Raw genomic sequence first — 21898 nt, 5'->3', positions numbered from 1 at the left:
GGAGAAACCTAGTTGAGTTGGTCCTAAAGCTCTGCCGCTCTATCAAGTCTGCGCATGCCCCAGACCTCCGTAGTTCTTCACGGAAAATCTCTCCTTGTATCCTGCCAGTTGACAAGACGACTCTGTGTTCTGTGATTCTGAAGGAAGAATTCCAAAACACGGAATGGAGAGGGAAACTTGAAATGCCGAATCAAGCAGAAAAAGGAAAGTATACACAAGACAAGAAGAAACCCATGTGTGTCTGTCTATTCGTTTAATTTTTGTGATGTAAGAGAATCTCCTAGTGAACTGATAAGATATTTAGAATAAGGCAATGATAACTTATGTGTGAATAATGCTAGTGGATGTGTGTAACTGTAAATGGATGTGAAACTGAACGCAGTTAATTTCCCAAAAGGCAATTTGAGCTAAGTGATTGAATTGATAACTATATGTATTCACGATAATTCTATATTAATGTGTTTACCTGTTATTTATGTCATAAGATTGATTAAGCTCGGAATTAAGAATTCTGCTGATGTGATTATTAATATTTAACTAAGTGGTTATGAGAGATTACTTTGAAAGTTATATTAGGTGCATAATTGAAATTGGAATTTTTAATTGTATGCATCCATAATATTTGTATGTAAAAGTTATTACTTGTTGTTTGTGACGTAAAATTAGATTGTTGAGAATTAAGTGAGCTATTATGAGAGGATTCCTTGAATGATATAATTGATTGCATGATTGAAACTGAGGTTTTTGAGGGCGATCTTCCCTGATTTTATGTATTGTGAACAATTATTCAATTAATCATTAAATATGTCTGTTTATTACTAATTATATGAAGAGCCAAAGGCTTCAATTCGGCGACATAACTTAAGTTAAAAGGATATTACATCAAATATTGTTTCTTAGCCGAATAAGAAACTCAAAGAGTTTCATGCCGAATATAGAAACTATATAAATTTCGGCGATTCCAAACGTAAGCAATGGCAGCAACTGATTAATTAGAATCTACTGGGGATATGAATATCTTCTTATGTCATTAGAAGAACTTTAGTGGTGCAATCAAAAATAAATAATAAATTTCTAGAGATCTTTGGCATAAGAAGAAAATACCGAAGGTAGAATTTAAGGATAAGAGTAAATGAGTAGATGATGAACCATTAAAACACACTTTTAATGGTTCATCATCTAAATCCTCACACACACACACACACACACACACACACACACACACACACACACACACACACACACACACACACACACTTCAAATGCTTTGTTCTCTTTCTCTCTCTCTTTGCTCTAAGTTGTTTCCATCTGTAGGAAATACACATTTAGTTGTACCTAACTGACATAAGATACCAATAGAAAAAAATATTTTTTTACTGGAATTACAAATCTACTTATTTAACTGAGCAAATTATATATATATATATACAAGATGCACATGTAATTGGTCACAAAAAATTATAATAATAAAAAAAATTGAATTTCATTTGTTTATGAAGTAATTCTTTTCAGCTTATATGGAGACTGATTTTGCCAGTGTAGGCTCCCTAAAATATTTACCTGTGATAATGGCTGTTGCTGCTGCTGAGGTGCAACTGAAGAAATAAGATGTGGTTTTGATTGATGAACAATTGGCTGCTGCTGCTGCTGGGATGCTTGAACTGGCAAAGATCCTTTAACATCTATGCAAGGAAATGGAAAGTTTGGAGAAGGATGACCTAAAGCTCTGTAGATTCTATCTCTAAGGATAGCAAGTGAAAGCTAAATAATATTATAAGGGAAAAATTACAATAAATATTTAGAATTAGGTCAATCCAATATGTAGAGAAAAAAATTGAAAATTAAATTTAAAAATATAAATTTTAAATAAATGAGAGGCAAATTTAAATGAAAGCTTAAATTTCAGATGGTGGGGGGAATGAGATGTATTTCATTGAGATACAACATGAATAGAGGTGATGACAATCAAGATGGCAATGAGCTAAAAGTATCTGTGGAAAGGTCACATGAAAGATAAAAATAAGTATTCGATGCTTTTCTAGCTCTCAAAAGGAGAGAGCTAGAAAAGCACTTTGTAAATAGCAGCAAAGATAATAAAGAAACTCATTAAGAAGAGGAATGTACAAGAAAGCAGAAACACAAAAAAATGTTAACAGTAATTTTTGATAATCCTATGATTAGGAGCATGCTAGACAAACACAATAAAAGCAATCTTCCAGGAGTGAAGACTGTACGTAAACCAGAAGATATGAAAGATTAGAATCTGTATGGGCTTAAGTGCTGGGAGGACATCATGTTAGATGTTTAATAGAGTGTTAACAGCACTAAGAAAGGATTAAAAACTATTTTAATGCTTCCAATATTTTCAGGGAGTACAAAAGCACCCTTGTAACATACACATAAAGGCAACAGTGTACTAAATGATACACATGGATCTGACCCTAACGTTCTATCTAGGTAAGGTACCCTCTCTGGGCATTTGTAAGCAGCCTAGATTGTAAATTGAGATCTCTGAGAATTAATGTTTCCCAAATTTTGAAAAGTTTCTTGCATCAATAATTATTTAAATCTGGTTAATTTCTGAGTGCTCCTGCATATTCCAAAAACAGACTTTCTTTTTTAAATTTATTGTGATGAAGCACATTTTTCCAGATGATCCTGTGAGTTGGTATCCAGACCAGCTTGACCATAGTCACGATTGCAAATGTATGTTTTATGTTCATCTAGATGGTGGCTGATCTTCCTGTCTGTCCAGAGTATGCCTATTTTAATGCAGGAACATAGTACTTTATATATTCCAGCATTAAGAGAGGAGGGAGCTGATCTTTAGAGAAACAGATAAGGGTAGCAAGTTTTCAGTGGATTAGAAGTACTCGGGAGGTTCTATTTTTTTGGATGTACCCAGGAGGATTAATATTTAAAAAAAAAATTCTATATGAACTATAGCAATTGAATAAGCAGGTGGTGTGTATATGGTTGATTTCTGTTGAAAGAGGTTTCATTGGAATAGATATTGTGAACTCTATTGGTAGGAGTTTTAATGATGCCATACTGTCAACAGTGGTGGTGGTGGGAAAGTTTATGAATGTATTTGCCTGTGCGAGTGGGTTTTTTGTATTCAGTGAAGGAAAGGTTACCATTCTGAAGGTGTGTCACCAAGCTATCTAGGAAGGGTAAACTATTGTTGATCGCCTTTTCCTTTTTAAGTGGGTTAAGTGTCATTCAAGGGAACATTGGTAAAGTGAGGTTATGTCAAAGCTTATATAGGCCTTGCGGGAAATTGGGTTTATAGATTTTTGGAACTGCATATCGGAGGGCAGGAGAGATGAGAACCAAAGGGTTCGAGCTTTTTTTTTTTGTGTGTGTGTGTGTGTTTTTGGGATGCCAGTAAGACACTTTTTTAAGTCGTCATCATCATCATCAATTTCCTGCCATGTACCCTACCGTCAAGGGGTGTACAGAATATGATAGTACTACATGAAAAATTTACATCATTACTAACTTGCTATCTAAAATTTTCCTCCAAATCAGTATGTTACTTGTCAAGCCTCCAACATTATCGGATCTTTGTATTTCTATCGTCTACGGCACTATGTACCATATCCATCCACCTATATCTTGGTCTTCCTCTGAGTCGTTTTTCTGCCAACCTGGCAGAGAACACTTGTTTTGCTAACCTTTCCTCGCCCATTCTGTTTAAGTGACCATACCACCTGAGATTAGCTCTGCTAACGCATTCCTGGATGCTGATAATGTCAAGTTCTTTCCTAATATCCTCATTTTAAATATGATATTGCCATTGATGCCATCTGTTCACACCTATAATCTTTCTCAGGACTCTCATATCTGCGGTCTCTAGTCTTTGGACAAATGTTTTACTTCTGACCCAGCTCTCAGATCCATAAGTTAAAACTGGTTTGAACACTGTTTTGTATACAGTTTAGTGTTCCAACTAATTTCTCTCTTATTCCATATGAATTTATTCAATTGACTTCCTACCATATCAGCTTTGTTGATTCTGTTGTCTATTTCTATATTTAATTTACCATCTTCACTAAAAATCGTGCCTAAGTAGATGAAATGTTTTGTTCCACAGGTTCTCTAATCACACAGTTGACATTTTCAATGATTATGCCTATTTTCATTGTTTTTGACTTTTTAATGCTGACCTTCATACCATATCTATTACAACAGTTATTCAATTTAGTCAGAGAATCTTGCAGACTTGTAGCAGATTTATTTAGAAGTATAACATCATCTGCATAAAGCAAAGAGCTGACATTAACATCTCCAATTTCGATAACATGTTTAATACCACTTTCACACCAGATTTAACATTAAACCATCTTCCTGTACTTCCTTCAATACTAACTGCTGACTTACAACTCAAATAAAGACTAAGTATTGCTTGATATAATGCCCCATTGACACCATATAACTGTAGCGTAATGAATAGCTTCTCTCTTGGTACCTTGTCATATGCCTTTTCCAGATCGACAAAACTTAAATACAGATCTTTGTTATATTCCCATGCTTTCTTGACTATTTGTCGTAAAATGAAGATCCGATCCTGACAGCCTCTATTTGGCCTGAATCCAGCTTGTTCTTCACCAAGATTTTCTTCTACAATTCTTCTCAACCGTTTCTCAAGTATACTTGCATAGATTTTGCCAGGAACACTCTGTTTTATTTCCCTTTTTTATATATGGGTACTATGAGACCTCTACTCCAATCATCGGGAATTCGTCCTTCTGTTCAGGCATTCTGAACTATGCAGTGCAGCCAGTGTAAGACTTTTATACCACCATACTTCGGCATTTCTGGTCGAATATCATCTACTCCTGCTGCCTTTCCACATTTCAAGCCTTTGATGGCTTTTTCTACTTCAAGCATGGATATGTATTCCTGACTGCATGCCTGGTCAGTGTTTTTTTTATCACCGTGCTGTCATCACAGTTTTTCAAAGTAATTACTCCATACTTCAAGGATATCTTTTTTCTCCCGTTTTCATGTCACCTTTATCATCTCTAACTCCTTTTACAGCATTTTTTCCTCCATTCCTAAGCTTCTTCAACAACCTCCAGAATATTTTGCCACCTTCTTGATATTTATTTTCTATGCTCTTGCCAAAGTCCTCCCATGACTTTTGTTTCGCTAGTTTTACACACTGTTTAGCTTTCTTACATTTGTCTCTGTATTCTCTAAGAGCACAAGCTGACTTATTTTCCAGGAACTTTTGATATGCTTTCTTCTTTTCCTGCCTCTTTAACTTCCTGTGTGGAGTTCTAATTTTTCTATCCTTGCAGACGACTTCACCACATGCCTCTCTGGCTGAATCAATCACGGTATTCTTCAAGGCTTGCTGCTGAATTTACAAGGTTTGGTTGCTGTTCTCAAACTCTTTCATTTTTTCTTCAACAATCTTTGTGTATTTTAGTCTACAGTTCACATCTGAGAGATGCTCAACTTTTATTTGCTTTAAAACTTTCTTACATTTTCAATATGAAATTCAATTTTATCCTGCTCAAGACTAATTAGTGATCACTTCCAATTGCAAATCCTCTGTACACTCTGGTCTCCTACACAAGGGAGAAAATAACACAATCAACAATAACATAGTCAGACTTTCTTATTCCTTGCCTCTTCTCTCCAAGTGAATTTGTGCACATTTTTTATATTGGAACATGGTGTTAGTAATAACCAATCCATGTGTTGAGCATAAATCCAACAGATATTTGCCATTATTATTAGCTTTGCTCTTTTCTCCAAATTTTCCCAAAATATTTTTGTATGTCTGACATTCATTTCCTACTCTGCTATTTAGATCATCAACAAGGACCAACTTTTCCCTTTTCATTGTGTCAGTTGCTTTTTCTATAGCCTCAAAAAATTCCCCCACTTTTACCTTAGTAGAACCTTCTGTGGGACCATAGGCACAAATAAGTCTCATTGTTCAGTTCCTCATTCTCATATTTGCCCACATTACTCTACTCGAGAATGCCTGCCATTCAAGATGATTAGCCCCATATTTTGTGTTGAATACTATGGCTACTTCTTTTCCATGATTGTCAATGCACTGTAAATGAATATAACATTTTGTATTTATTGCTCAGAAAGATCTCACCAGTTTTTGTCTTTTTTGTTTCAGTCACCCCTATTATGTCGATCTGGTACTTATCTAATTCCTCAGCTAGCACCATTTCTTTGCCATTCAGGTTTCTTATGTTGATAGTACCCATCTTTAACTCTGGTGATGTTGAATTGGGGTGTGTTTTCAGATTTGTTCCAGTAGCTGACTTTCTGTTCACCCTGGTTTTATAAAATGCCTCATCAGAAGAGCAAAAACTAATTGTTCTACCTTTGATTATCTACAGAAAGAACTTTTTACTATCCAACAACACATGAAACTCAATGGCTTTTTTGAAAAAAGTACTCAACATCTTCTCAATTCTTATAATCCTCCACAAAACAACAAAGTTTCAATACGTCGAGTGCCAATTCCTTATATCTCTGGTATTTCAGAACCTATCGCAAGAATTTTAAAGAAATATGATTTAACAGCTACTTATTCACCTATTTACAAATTATCTTCTCATTTTCCATCTCCTAAAGACAAATGCTCAACTTTATCTCTTCCTGGAGTTTATCAACTGTGATCTATCCTATTTTGGACAACCTGGACGTTCTCTTGAAAAAAGAATCTAAGAACATCAATCCTCCATTTTTCACAACAAACTTGAAAAGTCTGGATTGGCTCAGCATGGGATTGAAACTGACCACAACATCCTTTGGTCCAGGACTCGCCTCTTACATAGATCCCGTTATAGGTTTGAACGTTTGTTCAAGGAAAGCGTGGAGGCCTTGCTTCATCGTCCCAAACCGAGTCGTAATGACTGTATATCTATATCAAAAATCTGGGAAAGTCTAATCAAGATTACTCATTTATTTTATTTTATTTTTTTAATCATGTCTCTACTTCAAAATATTCGTTTCATACTTAGTGATATAACATCACACGGCTTGTTCTATTTTAAACGATCTATTGTTAATATTCTAGCTTGTATTTTTTATAACTGTTCTTGTAATATCACCAAGGATGGTCTGCTATTTCTAGACCGAAATATCTGGTTAATTAAATATCTTTCTTGTGTTTACGTGCATTTATCATTCAGTCTTATGTCACAAGTATCCTTAAAACAGCAAATTGTATATTAATGATATTTTCTAGATAAGATTAATGCAAGCATACTTGAAAAGAGGTTGAGAAAAATTGTGGAAGAGAAACTTGAAGAAAAACAAGCTGGATTCAGACCAAATAGAGGTTGTCAAGATCAGATTTTCATTTTACGACAAATAGCTGAGAAACCATGAAGGTACAAGAAGGATTCTGGAAAAGGAATACAACTAGCTGCCCAGAGAAAAGCTTTTCAAAACACTACAAATACATATGGGATAAATGGAACATTATACAGAGCAAATGCATAGTGAATATTTCAGTTTTAAATCAGGAGTTAGAATTTAAGGAAATAGAGGAAGATGGTTTGATGGAAAATCCAGTATAAGACAAAGGATGCACATTACCTCTCCTCTTATTCATCATCTATATGGATCATATTATGAAAGAAAGTGGCATTAATTTAAACCTGATGTTAGAATCTGAGAAATCAAACTTAACTCTTTGCTATATGCAGATGATGTACACCTAAACACATCCAGTGCAAGTCTCCAAAATTCTCTAACTAAATTGAATAATAACTGCAACAAATTTGGCATAAAAATCAGCAATAAAAAGACCAAAACTATGAAAATGAGCAGGAACATAAAAAACTTCAACTGCATTCTCAATGGTGAACCTATAAAACAAGTAAAATATTTAAGTTATAGTTTTTAGTGAATATGGCAAATTAAATTTGGAAGTATACAGCAAAGTTGGCGTGGTGGGAGTTAGTTGATATATGGAATAAGAAAGAAATTAGCCAAAACGCTAAACTAGCAATATACAAGACAGCAAATCAGTATTTGCATTCAAGAATGTGTGAGCAAGGCTAATCTTATGTGGTAAGGTCACTTAAACAGAATGGTAGAAAAAAGGTTAGCAAAGCAGGTGTTCATGCCAAAATAGTAGAAAAGAGATCTAGAGGATGAAGGTCTAGATGAATTGATTCAGTCAGAAATTCCTTAGAACAGGGGTTCTCAACCTTTTCCAGTGGCGTACCACTATATTTAATTCAAGATATTAGATGTACCAGTAAGCAAATCTGTTTTCATACCACCCAGCAGTGGCTCACGTACTACCAGTGGTATGTGTACCATAGGTTGAGAATCCCTGCCTTAGAAGATCAAAATGTCAGATACAACAATCTTAGAGTGCTTACAAGTAACTGACTAATTTGGAAAAAAATTGTTGATAGGAGATTAATAATAACGTAAACTTAATTAGTGCTGTCACAGTGGTCTAAATGCACTTTGAAAGTACATATTAGGAAATTGATGATTAATGATATTGGGGATGTCTAGAAGGTGATATTCAGTTACTTGCTGAGGATGATGATGAGTTTGGAAGAGTAATAAGGATCACAGCTGATAGAGTATCCTGCAGGCTGACTTCAACAGACTAATTTTATAGGAAAATGTTAATGAATATCACTTTAATGTCTCAAAGTGCAAGGTAAGCATTTTTTTTCACTTGAGGACATTGCAAACTGAGTTATTATATTAATGGGAATCAGTGACAAGTAGTCAGTCAATAAAGCTACAGAGAGAATTAAAGTTTACAGATCACATTAATAATGGTTAAGACATTGCATAGTTAAATGCAATATTGAAGAGAACATTAACTTGAAAAGTAAAGTTATTCTGTCACTTCCCAAAGCTTTGATAAGACAACATCTGAACTTTATGTGCAGATATGATCATCACCTGGGTTCCAAAGAGATTGAAGATTTGAGAAGACTCAGTGGCAGGTAACCAAGTGATTGCTGGCCTATGATCGTCAGCCTCATGACTAAGATAGACAAGACACAATAGAAACACACAAGACACAGTCATCTCTCCGTACAGTAAACACCATAACAAACAAGTAAAAAGTCCCAACTGAAGTTCCATAGGTACAATGCTCTGCTAAAAAAAAATTCACTATAGTAGACTATTCCTGTGGTGAAACGGAGTTTGCAATAGTGAGAGATGAATTGCAATATGGAAAATTTACAGTACAGACACGTGAGATTTTGCAGCTTATGGAGGTAGAAGGAGTGGTTAAGAAGCATCTGAGATTCAGGTTCTTCTTAAGATACATGCATGCTGTGTGGAATGGGTAACCGTTATTTGTCATGAATATCTTCTGTTAATATATTCAAAGAATAATCTAAATATACAGAATAAATAATATATTTAAATATTAATATATTAATATCCATTCATAATGTAATACAATCAATGTTAATTTTCACACTGAAAATTACAGTAAATCAACAGCAGGAAAAAATACACTGTAGTAAAAGGAATGTACCCAACATTGCTTCTCAGGAATGAAGCTGCTTCTTTTTGTTCAGTCATTCTCTGGCTTCATCAGCTGACAAAAGAAAATGACAATTCTTTGTAAAACTATTCCAAGATTCGTGCACTCAGTATGATGACCTTCAAATCATCTAACAAAGAATGTGGTTTGCTGTATTTTTGTTGGCAAATTTACATTCTATGAGAAACATATCTGTAAGTTCCTTCAAATCTGCACAATGATTCAGGGCAATTAAAAAGAGAATCCTGCTTCCATTCTTCATGTCTCAAAAATGGATATCCTCGTACCTTTGGCTAGTAAATTTTATTCTATGAACTAGATCCTAAAAGTTTCAACTGTTGCTTTGAGAGACATATATCACACTGTCATTTACTAATTTAGCTCTCGTGATTTTTCGCTAATCAGTGAAAAACCTGTATCTGAAGTTCATGGATTTTTTTTAGTGCAGAATGAGCTTCAATGCAGATGGAACACTGAGAAACACCCTTCTGTTTTTCCTTCTTAGAAAACTGCTGTAGAGAGGGGGAGGGAGGGAGGAAACTGGTTGTTCACATATTCTTTTTTTCACTTTCATTCATTCCACCAGGTTCATGTCATATTATGCAGCATACATCAAGAACTCAAATTTTATCTTCATTTCCCAAATGACAAATAATAGTTTCGGGGTCTTGCTAAAAGACTGATAATGTGATCTTGCTTCAACTCTCCATACACATAAAAAACAAATTAAACCCTAATATTGTAACACACAACTGGCATCAACTCTATAATACAGTCTGCAAAACCAAGGTCTAATATGGAGTAAGGGAATGAAGTATTATTACAATATTTCATTCTAACTTTCTCTCTTCCCTTCAATCTGCTTGCCCTCACATTATACTTACTAGTTTTTGTCAATATTGATAACTTGCCTGTGGAAAGTGGACAAAGTGGATTTCTGGAGCCCTGATGACAGCACTATATAAAAAGTTTACATAATGGCCAACTTCCTGTCCACAATTTTCCTCCAAATTAATTGGTTATCTGTCAAGACTCTGATATTGCCATATCTTCTAAGGAATGTTATTCTAATCTAATTTTGATCTAAGTCATTTCATACTATATCAATCCACCTAGATCTTAGTCTTCTTCTGAGTCAGCTTACTGCCATCCTGGAAAAAATAAGATTGTTTTGCTAACCTTTTCTCTCCCATTCTGTTTAAGTGATTATACAACCTCACATAGTTCTGCTTACATATTTTTGAAAGCTAACATGTTCATCCATAATATCCTCATTTTAAATCTAATTCTACCACTGAGTCACCTGCTCATTCCACTAGTTTTTCTCAGAACACTCACATCTATAGTCTCCAGTCTTTGATGAAGTGTTTATTTCTGACCCAGCTCTCAGTCTCCTACATTAAAATTGATTTGAACACTGTCTTGTACACAGCCACCTTTAGTGTTTTGACTAATTTTTCTTTTATTCTATATAAATTTATTCAATTGCTTCCTACCATACAGCTTGTAAGTCTATTGTCTCATATTTAATTTCTCATTTCATTAAAAACAGCTGAAATGCTTTACTTGTTCTATAGGTGCTCGATTTCAGGATGCACTTGGTGTTTTCAATTTTCCTGCCTGTTTTCATAGTCTGTCATTTTACTAATTATTTTCATATCAATCCTATCAATTTAGTTAGGGAACCCTGCAGATGTATAGTGATTTGTTTAGGAGTATAGCATAATCAATCATATCAATTTAGTTAGGCAACCCTGCAGATGTATAATGATTTGTTTAGGAGTATAGCATAATCTGCATAAAGTAAAGAGCTGAGATTAATATCAGATTTAATGCCACTTTCCTTCATAATGTGATCCATATAGATGAATAAAAGTGGAAATAGTGTGCACCCTTGTCTACACCTGACTTAACATCAAACCATTTTCCTTCCAATTCTAACTGCCGACTTACAACTTACATACTGACTATGTATTACTAATATAATGTCTTATTTATACAACTGCAGCACTACGGACAGCTTTCTCATGGCACCTTCTGCCTCTTCCAGATCTACAAAACTTAAATATAGATCCTTGTTATATTCCTATGATTTATGAATTAATTGCCTTGTGAAAATCTGATTCTGACTTAACACTAAATTCAGCTTGTTCTCCACATTTCTCTTCCATAATTCAGATCTTCTGAATTATGCAGTGTAGCAACTATAAAACTTTTCATACCTCCATATTTGAGCATTTCTGGTCAAATACCATCTACTCAATTCCACATTTCAGGTTTTTTTTTTTTTCCTGCATCAAGTACTGATATGTACTCCTAAGTACATTCCTCTTGATTGATTTTCTCCCATTGTGTTGTCACCGCTTGTGTCATTCATAAATCTTTGAAAGTAATAATTAATCCAGCCATCTAAAACATTGTTATCTTAAGTGTGCATGTCATTTGATTCCTTTTACAGTAGTTGAATAGCCTCTAGAATATTTTTCCCATGTGCTGATATTTATTTTTTTAAGTTGTTCCAAGTCATACCTTGAATTTTCTTTAGCCACTTTTTCACATTGCTTTTTTTTTTAATTTTTTTTTCTCTGTATTGTGTCACAGAAATGTTTACTTACTTGCCACAAACTTAAGATCTGCATCACATTTCTCTGGCTGAATCAATCAGTGCTTCCCTGAGGATCTGCCACTGAATCTCCATGGTCTGGTTCTTGTTTTTAAACTTTCATTTCTTCTTGCATAATATTCATGTATTTGAGTCTACAATTCACCCCTGAAGATGGCTCAACTTCAATTCTTTTAAAAATTTTCTTACACTTTTCAATATGATATTTAATTTTATCCTGCTCAAAACTAAATGGTGATTACTTCCTATTTCAAATATACTGCTTTCAACAGTAAAATAGTCAGTGAGACGTATGTCTTGTGTCTTCCCTGACTATGAATTTGATCACTTCTTTATGCTGGAACATGGTGTTAGTAATGATTAGTCTATATTTTGAACAGAAATCTAGGAGGTGCTTACCATTTTAATATCATCCAAAAAATGAAATCAAAGAAGCACTATGACAATCTGTCAAAAGACGCATGCACAGCAAAGGGAGAGAGAGAGATTTTATCAATAATCTACATGCAACAGATTAATAAACTTTAGGTTTTCAAGCAAGCATAGAGGCGTAAATATTTAGAGTATATGGCTGTCTGGATGACTACGTAGCTAGTGTATCCATTTTCCAACTTACAGCTATGAATTGCAGAGCGTGGATGTTTGTGATGGAATTAATTTCATGAATGAGTGTAAAACCACTATTCCCCACTTACTGAAGATGTGAAGTGGCATGAAAAAGTTCACTGTTTGAGTTCATATATCATTTAAAAAAAAACCACCCATGATATACTAATGCACTATGGGTTTACAATCTTTCATGGTGGGAGTCATGTATTTATTAAAAAAAGAGCTAATAATAGAGATTGAAATATTCTCTATGCAAGTCTGGTTAGCTAAGTTGGTAGTACTTCTCGCCAGCAACCAATAGATTAGCAGGTTTGAATCCCACTGAGGAATGAATATTTATAAATATGCTTAGATGGCAGATGAATTTCATCAAGGAGTATAAGACTACATCTGTGCTTATTGGAGGCCCAAAGTGGCTTGAAAAAAAAAAAAAGTACAATGTCTTTAGAAAATAATTTCCGGTGGTTTAACTAAATCTTAACTCACCTAGAATGGCACTTAGAATAAGTTTTAAACCTTTTGTGAGCAGGATATATATAATAACCTATAAAATTTGCAATGGATTAAGTCATGCTGGGTACAGTGATCACTCAAATATATGAGATTCAACTACCTTCACCCCCCCCCCCCAATCACTTAACTAATCCTTGAAGGTATTAATCTCAGTTCATTCATGGAATTTTACATTCAATTAGCTGTATTCTCAAGTTAACTTGACCAGCAAACTTATTTCCCAATGCAACTAGAAAATTCAAAGATCACTATATAAATATTATGGCAAAACACAATGTCACCAGTTATATGCAAATAGAAGTGTAACTGTTAATAAAATTAATATATGAAAATATAGACAACATAAGGCACTAACACACTCAAATTCAACATAATATTAAAAAATAAAATAAAAGATCCAATGTGCTGACAGTTTACAAAAATGAAAAGAAACATCAAGGCATAACACAAACTACATAATGAAAACAATGCTTATGTGTAATGGATTTATAGTACACAGACAAAAGAACATTTCAGCAAAGAGCCATGATTTTAAATGAAAAATTCAAAACTGATAAAAGAGTTGAATGGAGATATCAGCACAGATACTGCAATTAATTTCCACACATTAGTTAGAAACACACATTCTTAGTTAAAAATCGACTATATATAACACGCATTCCATTTTATATCATAAAACTAATAAGAATTTAAAAACACCATGATAATCAACATTACCTCTCCTGCATCAACAAGATAAGTAATAGCACTGGAAAGGCTGCCCTGGGCAGCTAGTAGGGCAGCATACTGTCCAAGAAGAGCTGAAAGTGTACCTGTTTGTATTGCAGGTGTTTGACCAGCTAGTTGTTCTACTGCTCGCCGTAAAATCATCACTTGTTCTACCAGACTCTGAAAAAAATACATTAATGCTTAGAATAAAATCTTTGCACAAATTCCAAGCAATGTTTACACATTTAGTCACAAAATGCATATTTTCAATTAATATAATATCATTAATTAATGTAGATATTATTTCTGGAAAAGTTTCCATGTTACTCATCTAAGTAAATATTACTTTTACGGCTATTTAGTCTATTTTTTCGGCTACTCCTAAACAAAAATAAGCTAAATAGTATAAAAATAATAAAAATAAGCAAAAACAATAATTTTTCATTATACAGTTAACTTTCACTAGAGTTACTAAAAAGTCATTAATGCCATTTTAAAGAACATTTATGATAATAAGCATTCCACAACATATCAAACTTCTCCTTTGGTGACAAGTAGTTTGATCAATCAACTGAAGGACAACACATACAAAATATGGTTAATCCTGCTTAAAATCAAAGGACATGGAGCTGTTTATGGTCAAAAATTTAGTGTCAAGTATGCAACAATATCCAAAGGATACTGATAATTATAACTTTAAAGAGACCTAAAAGAGTTAACAGATCTGTTGTAATAAACCTCTTTAGAAACAGCAGATCTGGTCTATTTTTTTATGGAACTACAATCTATCTTAGCTATCCAAATGATGGTATTTCCATCACAATGGTGGTCTTTCTGCATTTATGAGATCTGATATGACAACCCCAGAAATTACCTATTTTTATCTTTTCCGACTCAAAATTTCCTCTATTAGGCTGCATTTATTTGCTGTTTTTATCACTATTCCAATTCTGAAAAGCACTATTTTAAATATTTACTGATGAGCTTGATTTTTCTGAGGTCCAACATTGAGGCCATCCTCTGCGAGACTTTAATGATCACAATGCAAACTAGTTGCCCATTTCAATTAAGAATAGATGCTCAGGTGTTTGCTTTTAACCATGATCTTATCTAGTCAGTAGGCAAACAAAAACTGCCCACCAACTGAAGACAATTCTCACAGATATGAATTACCTATCTTGGTAATTCAGACCTCATCAGTTCTATGATAAATGGAATATCTTCCATGGTTTTTACTTCTTCTGTTCCAAGGAATGGTTACTGTTTCTACAAACACCTGCTCTGACTAAAGAACTAAATCAATTCGGGTTGGAACCAATATTCTCATTCTAACCAGAATTATATCCCCATTCTCCCCAAATCTTCATATGCTAGCCGATTGGGCTTTCCAATAAAAATGTGCCAAGATGATCCCAGCAAAAAATTCAGCATAATACTAGTGAAAACTTGCTCCCTAATCAAATAGCAATGGCATACTTAGCAAGATCATTGAGTACAACTTCTACCATGTAGCTAACCTTTCTCCCATTTTGGCAACAATTTCAGCAGCACCCAAAAATAAAGATGATCAACTGAAATCAAACCTTCGTCTAAATACTGTATAGGTGACGACCACTTCTCACTGAAGTTGGAGACTCTGTTGACAAGAAGTTAGATGACACCATATTCTTGAGAGGGAGAATGATGAGAAAGTTTGTCTCTATCTACCTATGAGGATGGGTTGTCTGTAAATTGAGAAAGAAAGGGTGCCATTGGGCGTCCTTTCTTTCTGATCTCATTGAGGATGAGAAGATGAATTTTTCATCTCACTGAAGGTCTAATCCCTTCCTCTTGTTCCAGGAATTTTACCTTCTATTACTGTTTTGAGAAGTCCTCTTCCATCCTTTCAATGTATTCGAAGTATTTTAGATTTTTCTTCTGTCAATATCTTTATGGAGCCATAAGGTTCTGCAGATCTTTTCTAGCACCATCCATTCAATAACCTTTCAGTATATGATATTCTCAACAGCTGTAACATTCCATCTCAAAAGCAATTATCCTTTTCCTATCAGACTTCTTTAAGTTCTAAGCCTCACATCATAAGTCAGCATTGAAAAAATAGCTATATCTAAAATTCTCAACTTTGTTCTTTTGGAGATAGATCCATCCTTCCAGATTTTCTGACTGTTTTGTTTTAGCCTTCTTCTGATGTCTTCTGAACATCAATTCTTCACATTAATAATGGATCCCAGGTATCTGAACTTGCTTACTTCCTTAATTCTTTCTCCATTAAGGTACACATCTCTCTCTCTCTCTCTCATAATTTACACATAATGGAAACAATTTAATTAGATCTTATTGCAAAATGATGACAGGATTTTTCCTTCTGCCAATAGATAAATTAGTCTATGAAGACATATGTTCAATACATATATATATATGACACAAGCATGCAAATAAATATACCAAAGTGAGAAGGAAGAAAGCAAATAGGGTACCTGATCCATGTAAGTGAAAAACTACTCGGTGAATATAAAATGTTGGGAGGAATATTTGATAGGAAGCAACAGACCTTAAGTACTATAGCAAATTTTTTAAATTATTTTTTCGTACTTATAACATATATAACATAAAGCAGCACATTAAGATGTCACCCATTTACTGAATCCTCTTTTCAGTCAATATGACTAAGGAAAAATTTAGCAACCAATGAGTTGATGAGCTGAGTTTCCAGCTATGGTATCTGTATTACATTTACTATGAATGAGGCAGGTGTATTATGTCTGCAAACTGTATAAAACCTCTTGCTATGCAGAGTATTCCTGCATAACAAGAGGTTTTCATACTCTGCATGCTATGCAGAATGAAAAAAATATATATTCCAGGAGGATTAAAACTATGATGGCTAAGTCACCTTTAGTCAAAACATAGGTCCTTTCAGCCAAAGGAAGTCGTCACTACTGATTGAAGCATTGCAGCACTGCACACACACACACACACAGAAAACCAGGATGAATGCGTTATGTTTTCAACCATTCGACTGTTTCTTCATTGGGAGACTGAATTTCCTGATAGAAAAAAAAAAAACAGTCTTCAGATGAAAAGTCTGATAAATGATAGATAGGATCTGAATCTAAGTCTTTCCAATAAAGAAATACAGCCATTCTGTTGAACTATAAAACAGAAAAGTGGTATTTGTAAGTAATTGGATGATTCTTGTTCATTTCTCAGTGATTGTAAATGATTTGGGCCTCATTTGTTGGATCAGTTCAAGTGAAACACAGAAGGTATATGTTTTTATAGTTATATAATCTAAAAGGAAGATGACTTTTTCCACAGAAACATCAGACTGGAAGAGTTTCATAATTAAAAAAAAAAGCTGAAAAATTCCAAGTTGTTGAGTGAACAGTGATCAAGATAATAATAATGATTTGACAGAATAGGATAAAGAGATTCTGAGATAGGGAAGATAAAAAAAAAAAAAAACTAACTAATCTGACATCACTTTAAGAAAAGCAATATTTCAATATTATATAAAAGCAGTAAATGACACTTTTAAACCAAAACACAGGCCTACATGATGAATGCAAGAAGGCTTCTGAATTTATCATTTACTTGGAGAGATCCATGAATCTAATAGGAGTTGCACTGCTTTACATCTAATGTATAGTACATTCTGCATTATAGGATATCTCTAAAGTAACTTGTAGTAAAGTTAACTATTCTCACTTTGCAAGAAACTAGCTATGAAGATACTTCAGATGCAAACTTTTAATGTTACACTAGATAAAATATGGAAGATTTAACATTAGAAGGTTTTTTACTAACTATAATATAAATACTAGTTCAGATTTATGCTATTTGAAAGGTTATTTAGCATTCAGTCCTCAGATATCATCATGCTATCATTACAAAATAATCTATGTCATGAACAAATTGAAATGCAATTGAAACAAATCAGTAATGTAAATAACTTTGTTTAATATTAATGGCTCAGTGAGAAGATTAAGTGATCATTCATCAGTCAACACATTCTAAAGACACAGTGTTACTGAGTCACAGAATTTTTTTTTTCCTCATTGCCATAAAATTCACACACACACACACAAGTAGATAGATAGACAGAGTGAGAGCTAACCAATTTAAAATACACAAGGAAAATATGCCAAATTATTTAATTAATGTTTTCCTTAAGTGTAGTTCAATGGTCTCCAACTTTTCCTCCCCCTTTCTTTCCCATTGCAACTAACACAACATTTCATGAAAAAGTGCTGTTAAAAATAAATAAATAAAATAAACATACATATAGTTATAATCAGTTTTAAAATTCACTCAACCGTCTGATTTTCCAGATGAAGAAATAATGCCAAGATATGAGCTTGAAGCAAGCTTTGTTTCAGATCTCAAAAACAATAACTAACTGGACTTTGGCATAATTTATGCAACAATTTTTCTCTTTATCAATATTATATACTAGTAAACGTAACAGTTATTAATGGAAATCCAAATGAAGAAAATGATTTCCACGATGAGTACACAGTCAACGCAGTGAAATGCAACCTTGGATCAGAGCTAAGAGTATGCCTGTGTTCAGAATACTGAGGTATCCTACTAGGTTCTAAATGAAACATCTACATTTTTAGTAAAAATGCTTATTTTTACTTATTAGACAAAAACAACTAAAAAAATGATAATAATGTCTGAAATTGGGGTGGGGAGAAGTGATTATAAGGTAATCACAAAATGTGACAATATCACTAAAAAAAAAACAGTGCCCAAATAGCTAAAATTGTGCAGGTTTTTTTGTTTGTTTGTAGGTTCAATACTCATGATTCAATTGATGTTTTGTTTCCTTTTTTTTTAATTTTTAAATTTAAGATATTGACACCAAATTTTGGTAAAGATTCTTGAGAGTAGCAGTTTATTTATATGTTGGATTTAACATCAAACCATCCACCTCTATAACTTTCAATTCCGACTACCATTTTATAACCTATATACATATCACAGTGAATATGGTCTCAACCCATACAGATTTAGTGTGGATTAAGTTTTTCTCCATCATTTTGAACGTGAATAAAAGTAAATGGAAGAATCATTAATAACTTAAGATATGCAGATGATGTAGTGGTGATGGCAGAAAGTGAAAATGGATTACAACAAATTGTTCAAAGAATTGAAAACTCTTGTAAAGAGTACAGACTAAGGATTAACACAAAGAAGACCAAGATAATGATAATGGGCAGAAAAATAGGAGATAATGTAAAGATAAGATGTGGAGGAAAGATTTTAGAAGTGGAAAGATTTCAATATTTGGTAGCTGGATCACAGAGAGAGGAACTTCAGAGTTGGACATTAGAAATAGAATAGGCAAAGTTAAATTGGCATTTATGGAAATGAAGAGAATTTTAATAAACAAGAATATTAAAATAGGTGTTAGAAGAGAATTGAAATAGTTAAAGCAACAGTTTAGAGTACTGCAAGTTATGGATGCGAGTCGTGGACACTCAGAAAGAGAGATATGGAAAGAATTAATGCATTGGAAATGTGGTGTAATAGAAAGATGGAAAAGATTAGCTATACAGAGAGAATATCAAATCAAGAAGTTTTAAGAAGAGTTGGGATGGAAAGAACACTGCTCAAGAATATTATGCAAAGAAAGACCAGATTTGCAGGACATCTTCTGAGAGGTTCTTCGGGACACCTGACATGAACTATATTACAAGGGAAAGTTGAGGGGAAAAGAAGACGTGGAAGACCAACTAGAGAGTGGTTCAATGACATCGTTGAATGGACTGGTTTAAGAATGATGGAGGCAACAGACAGAGAGAAATGGAGAAGAGCTGCTCATCTGCTGCAATCCTCTTGCTAGAGGATGCTACCGGACAACAACGACGACCATCATTTTGAAATTAAAAATACTTAAACAGAGATTCTATGATATTTCCATGATTTCTCAAATACTTGCCATAAAGTAAAAATCTAAAAAATCTAGTAACCAGTTTCTGAATTCAGAAACTCAGCAACCAGTTTGTCTCAGAAAAGTTTTGAGATAAACCACAAGTGCTAAATATCTGATAAACACAAAAATTAAATTAAGAGAGCTTCTATAGAAGCTTTTACTGAGTAATTCACTTTATTTATTTATGAGATTGTTGATAAAATTATCATAAACCTATCATAATAAAAGGAAGATTTCTGTGTGAGACATTTTGTTATTTGCAGTTTAAATTAAACTATCCTTGGATGAATGGCATTAATTTTGGTTACAGCCTCAGAAAGGTCTGTCAATGACCTTGTGCTACAGGCAATACTATCATTACTTAACATTTCGCATCAATATTAATCTAAACTGTTTGTATCTTTATTACTAACTCCTGCTAGGACTGGTGATGCTTCATTATAACACGTCATCCGCAATGTTGCTTCATTTACTATTTATGCTAAACTGGTTTATATATAATTGATACTCATGAAATGAATTATTCTCAAGTATATTTCTCTTTAAATGAAGAGAAATTAATCTGTTTATTTAAAATAAAAGGTATCAACAATAAAAAGTTTTTTCAGTAAAAAAAAAAACTGTCCAGCACCTTGCACACTTCATACCTGTTTGTGCTTTGCAAACATTTATAACTTTCAGATGGGATGTCCAACTATTTTTTTGAAAACTAGCATACATGTAACATTTCCATAAGTGTCAATAGAGTCCTATATATATTTAAACTAAAGGTATCTTATCAGCATAAATTATCAGGGTTAAGGTTAAATTTAAAAGCTTGTTAGGATTTTTATTTTTAAATACCTGAAGGGATGTAGTCTTATCAGAAGCTTCTTGCATCTTCACCCAACATTGGGCTAATCGCTCCAAATTACCAGCACAAATATAACAAAGTACTGCATTCTGAACAAGAGAACCATTCTTTTCAACTTCTAATCTAGCCCCCAAGCTTTCTACAGAATGATTGACAAACGGTATCATAAGAAGAGAGTAATTATTTTCAACACATTCTCAAATATATGAATTAAATTTTATACATGCAATAAATTTTTACTATAGCAAACTCATGAATAGCCTGTTACAGTGAATCTGCTGTCACGAATTTCCTTAGAACAGCATTTGTGTATGAGATACTATTTCAAGGCTTTTTGGAAGTTTGTCATAATGGCTATACTGAATTTTAATATATAAACTTAACAAAAAAATACAAGGAAAAAAATATTGCAGAAATGTTTAGATAAAAATATCAAATTTAAAAAAAAAATTTAAAGTTGATATTTTTAGCAGATTCATTTATATGGTTTGATTTAACATCAAACCATCCACCTCTATAACCTTTAATCCTGACTGCCAGTTTATAACCTATGTACACATCACAGTGAATATGGTCTCAGCCCATACAGATTTAGTATGGATTAAGTTCTTCTCCATCATTTTGAAATTAACAATACTTAAACAGAGATTCTATAATATTTCCATGATTTCTCAAATACTTGTCATAAAGTAAAAATCTAAAAAATCTAGCAACCAGTTTTTGAATTCCGATCATTTGGATTTGATGAATTTGGATCATCATCAATTTCCTGATATGTACCCTGAAGGGGTAAATTTAATCTAATACCTGAAGTTTATATCCCTACTGCATGGATTTAAACTGGCACCTTCCCCCCCCCCCCCCATTATTTATATTTAACACTAAAAAATGAGTGACCTGCAGACATTTATATTACAAGATTATTCACTTTCAGACTGAGCTATGATGTCATGGTCTATTATATATATTGCTTTGTTTATTATAGCACAGCATGTAATGAAGAATGTATGTTCGTATATTTTTATGGCACCTAAAAACTGTGCATAAGTATAATGATTATACAAGTTATGAGAAAACTGGTAAGAACATGGAAGATAAACATCAAACGTGGCAAAATGTTCTAGAGGCCATTGA

At 33.4% G+C, this 21898-nt stretch overlaps 1 protein-coding gene across 3 annotated transcripts in view; it reads right to left on the bottom strand.

Moving 5' to 3' along the window:
- The window catches only part of Sec31 (COPII coat complex component secretory 31), a 486555-nt gene that overhangs the window by 79804 nt on the left and 384853 nt on the right, over positions 1-21898 (bottom strand). For all 3 annotated transcript variants that reach the window (XM_090403344.1, XM_090403343.1, XM_090403345.1), the window contains exons 17-19: positions 20755-20903; positions 13980-14150; positions 1561-1761 (exon numbers count right to left, since the gene is read on the bottom strand). In XM_090403344.1, the coding sequence (XP_090259470.1) occupies positions 1561-1761; positions 13980-14150; positions 20755-20903 (521 nt within the window). The remainder of the gene's footprint in view (positions 1-1560; positions 1762-13979; positions 14151-20754; positions 20904-21898) is intronic.

This window comes from Typopeltis vanoorti, chromosome 14, assembly GCF_054136105.1.
Source record: "Typopeltis vanoorti isolate ZY-2024b chromosome 14, IOZ_Tvanoo_1.0, whole genome shotgun sequence".
Lineage (NCBI taxonomy): Eukaryota > Metazoa > Arthropoda > Arachnida > Uropygi > Thelyphonidae > Typopeltis > Typopeltis vanoorti.
The sequence above is the reverse complement of the archived record's forward strand: the minus strand, read 5'-3'. Positions and strand labels throughout refer to the sequence as shown.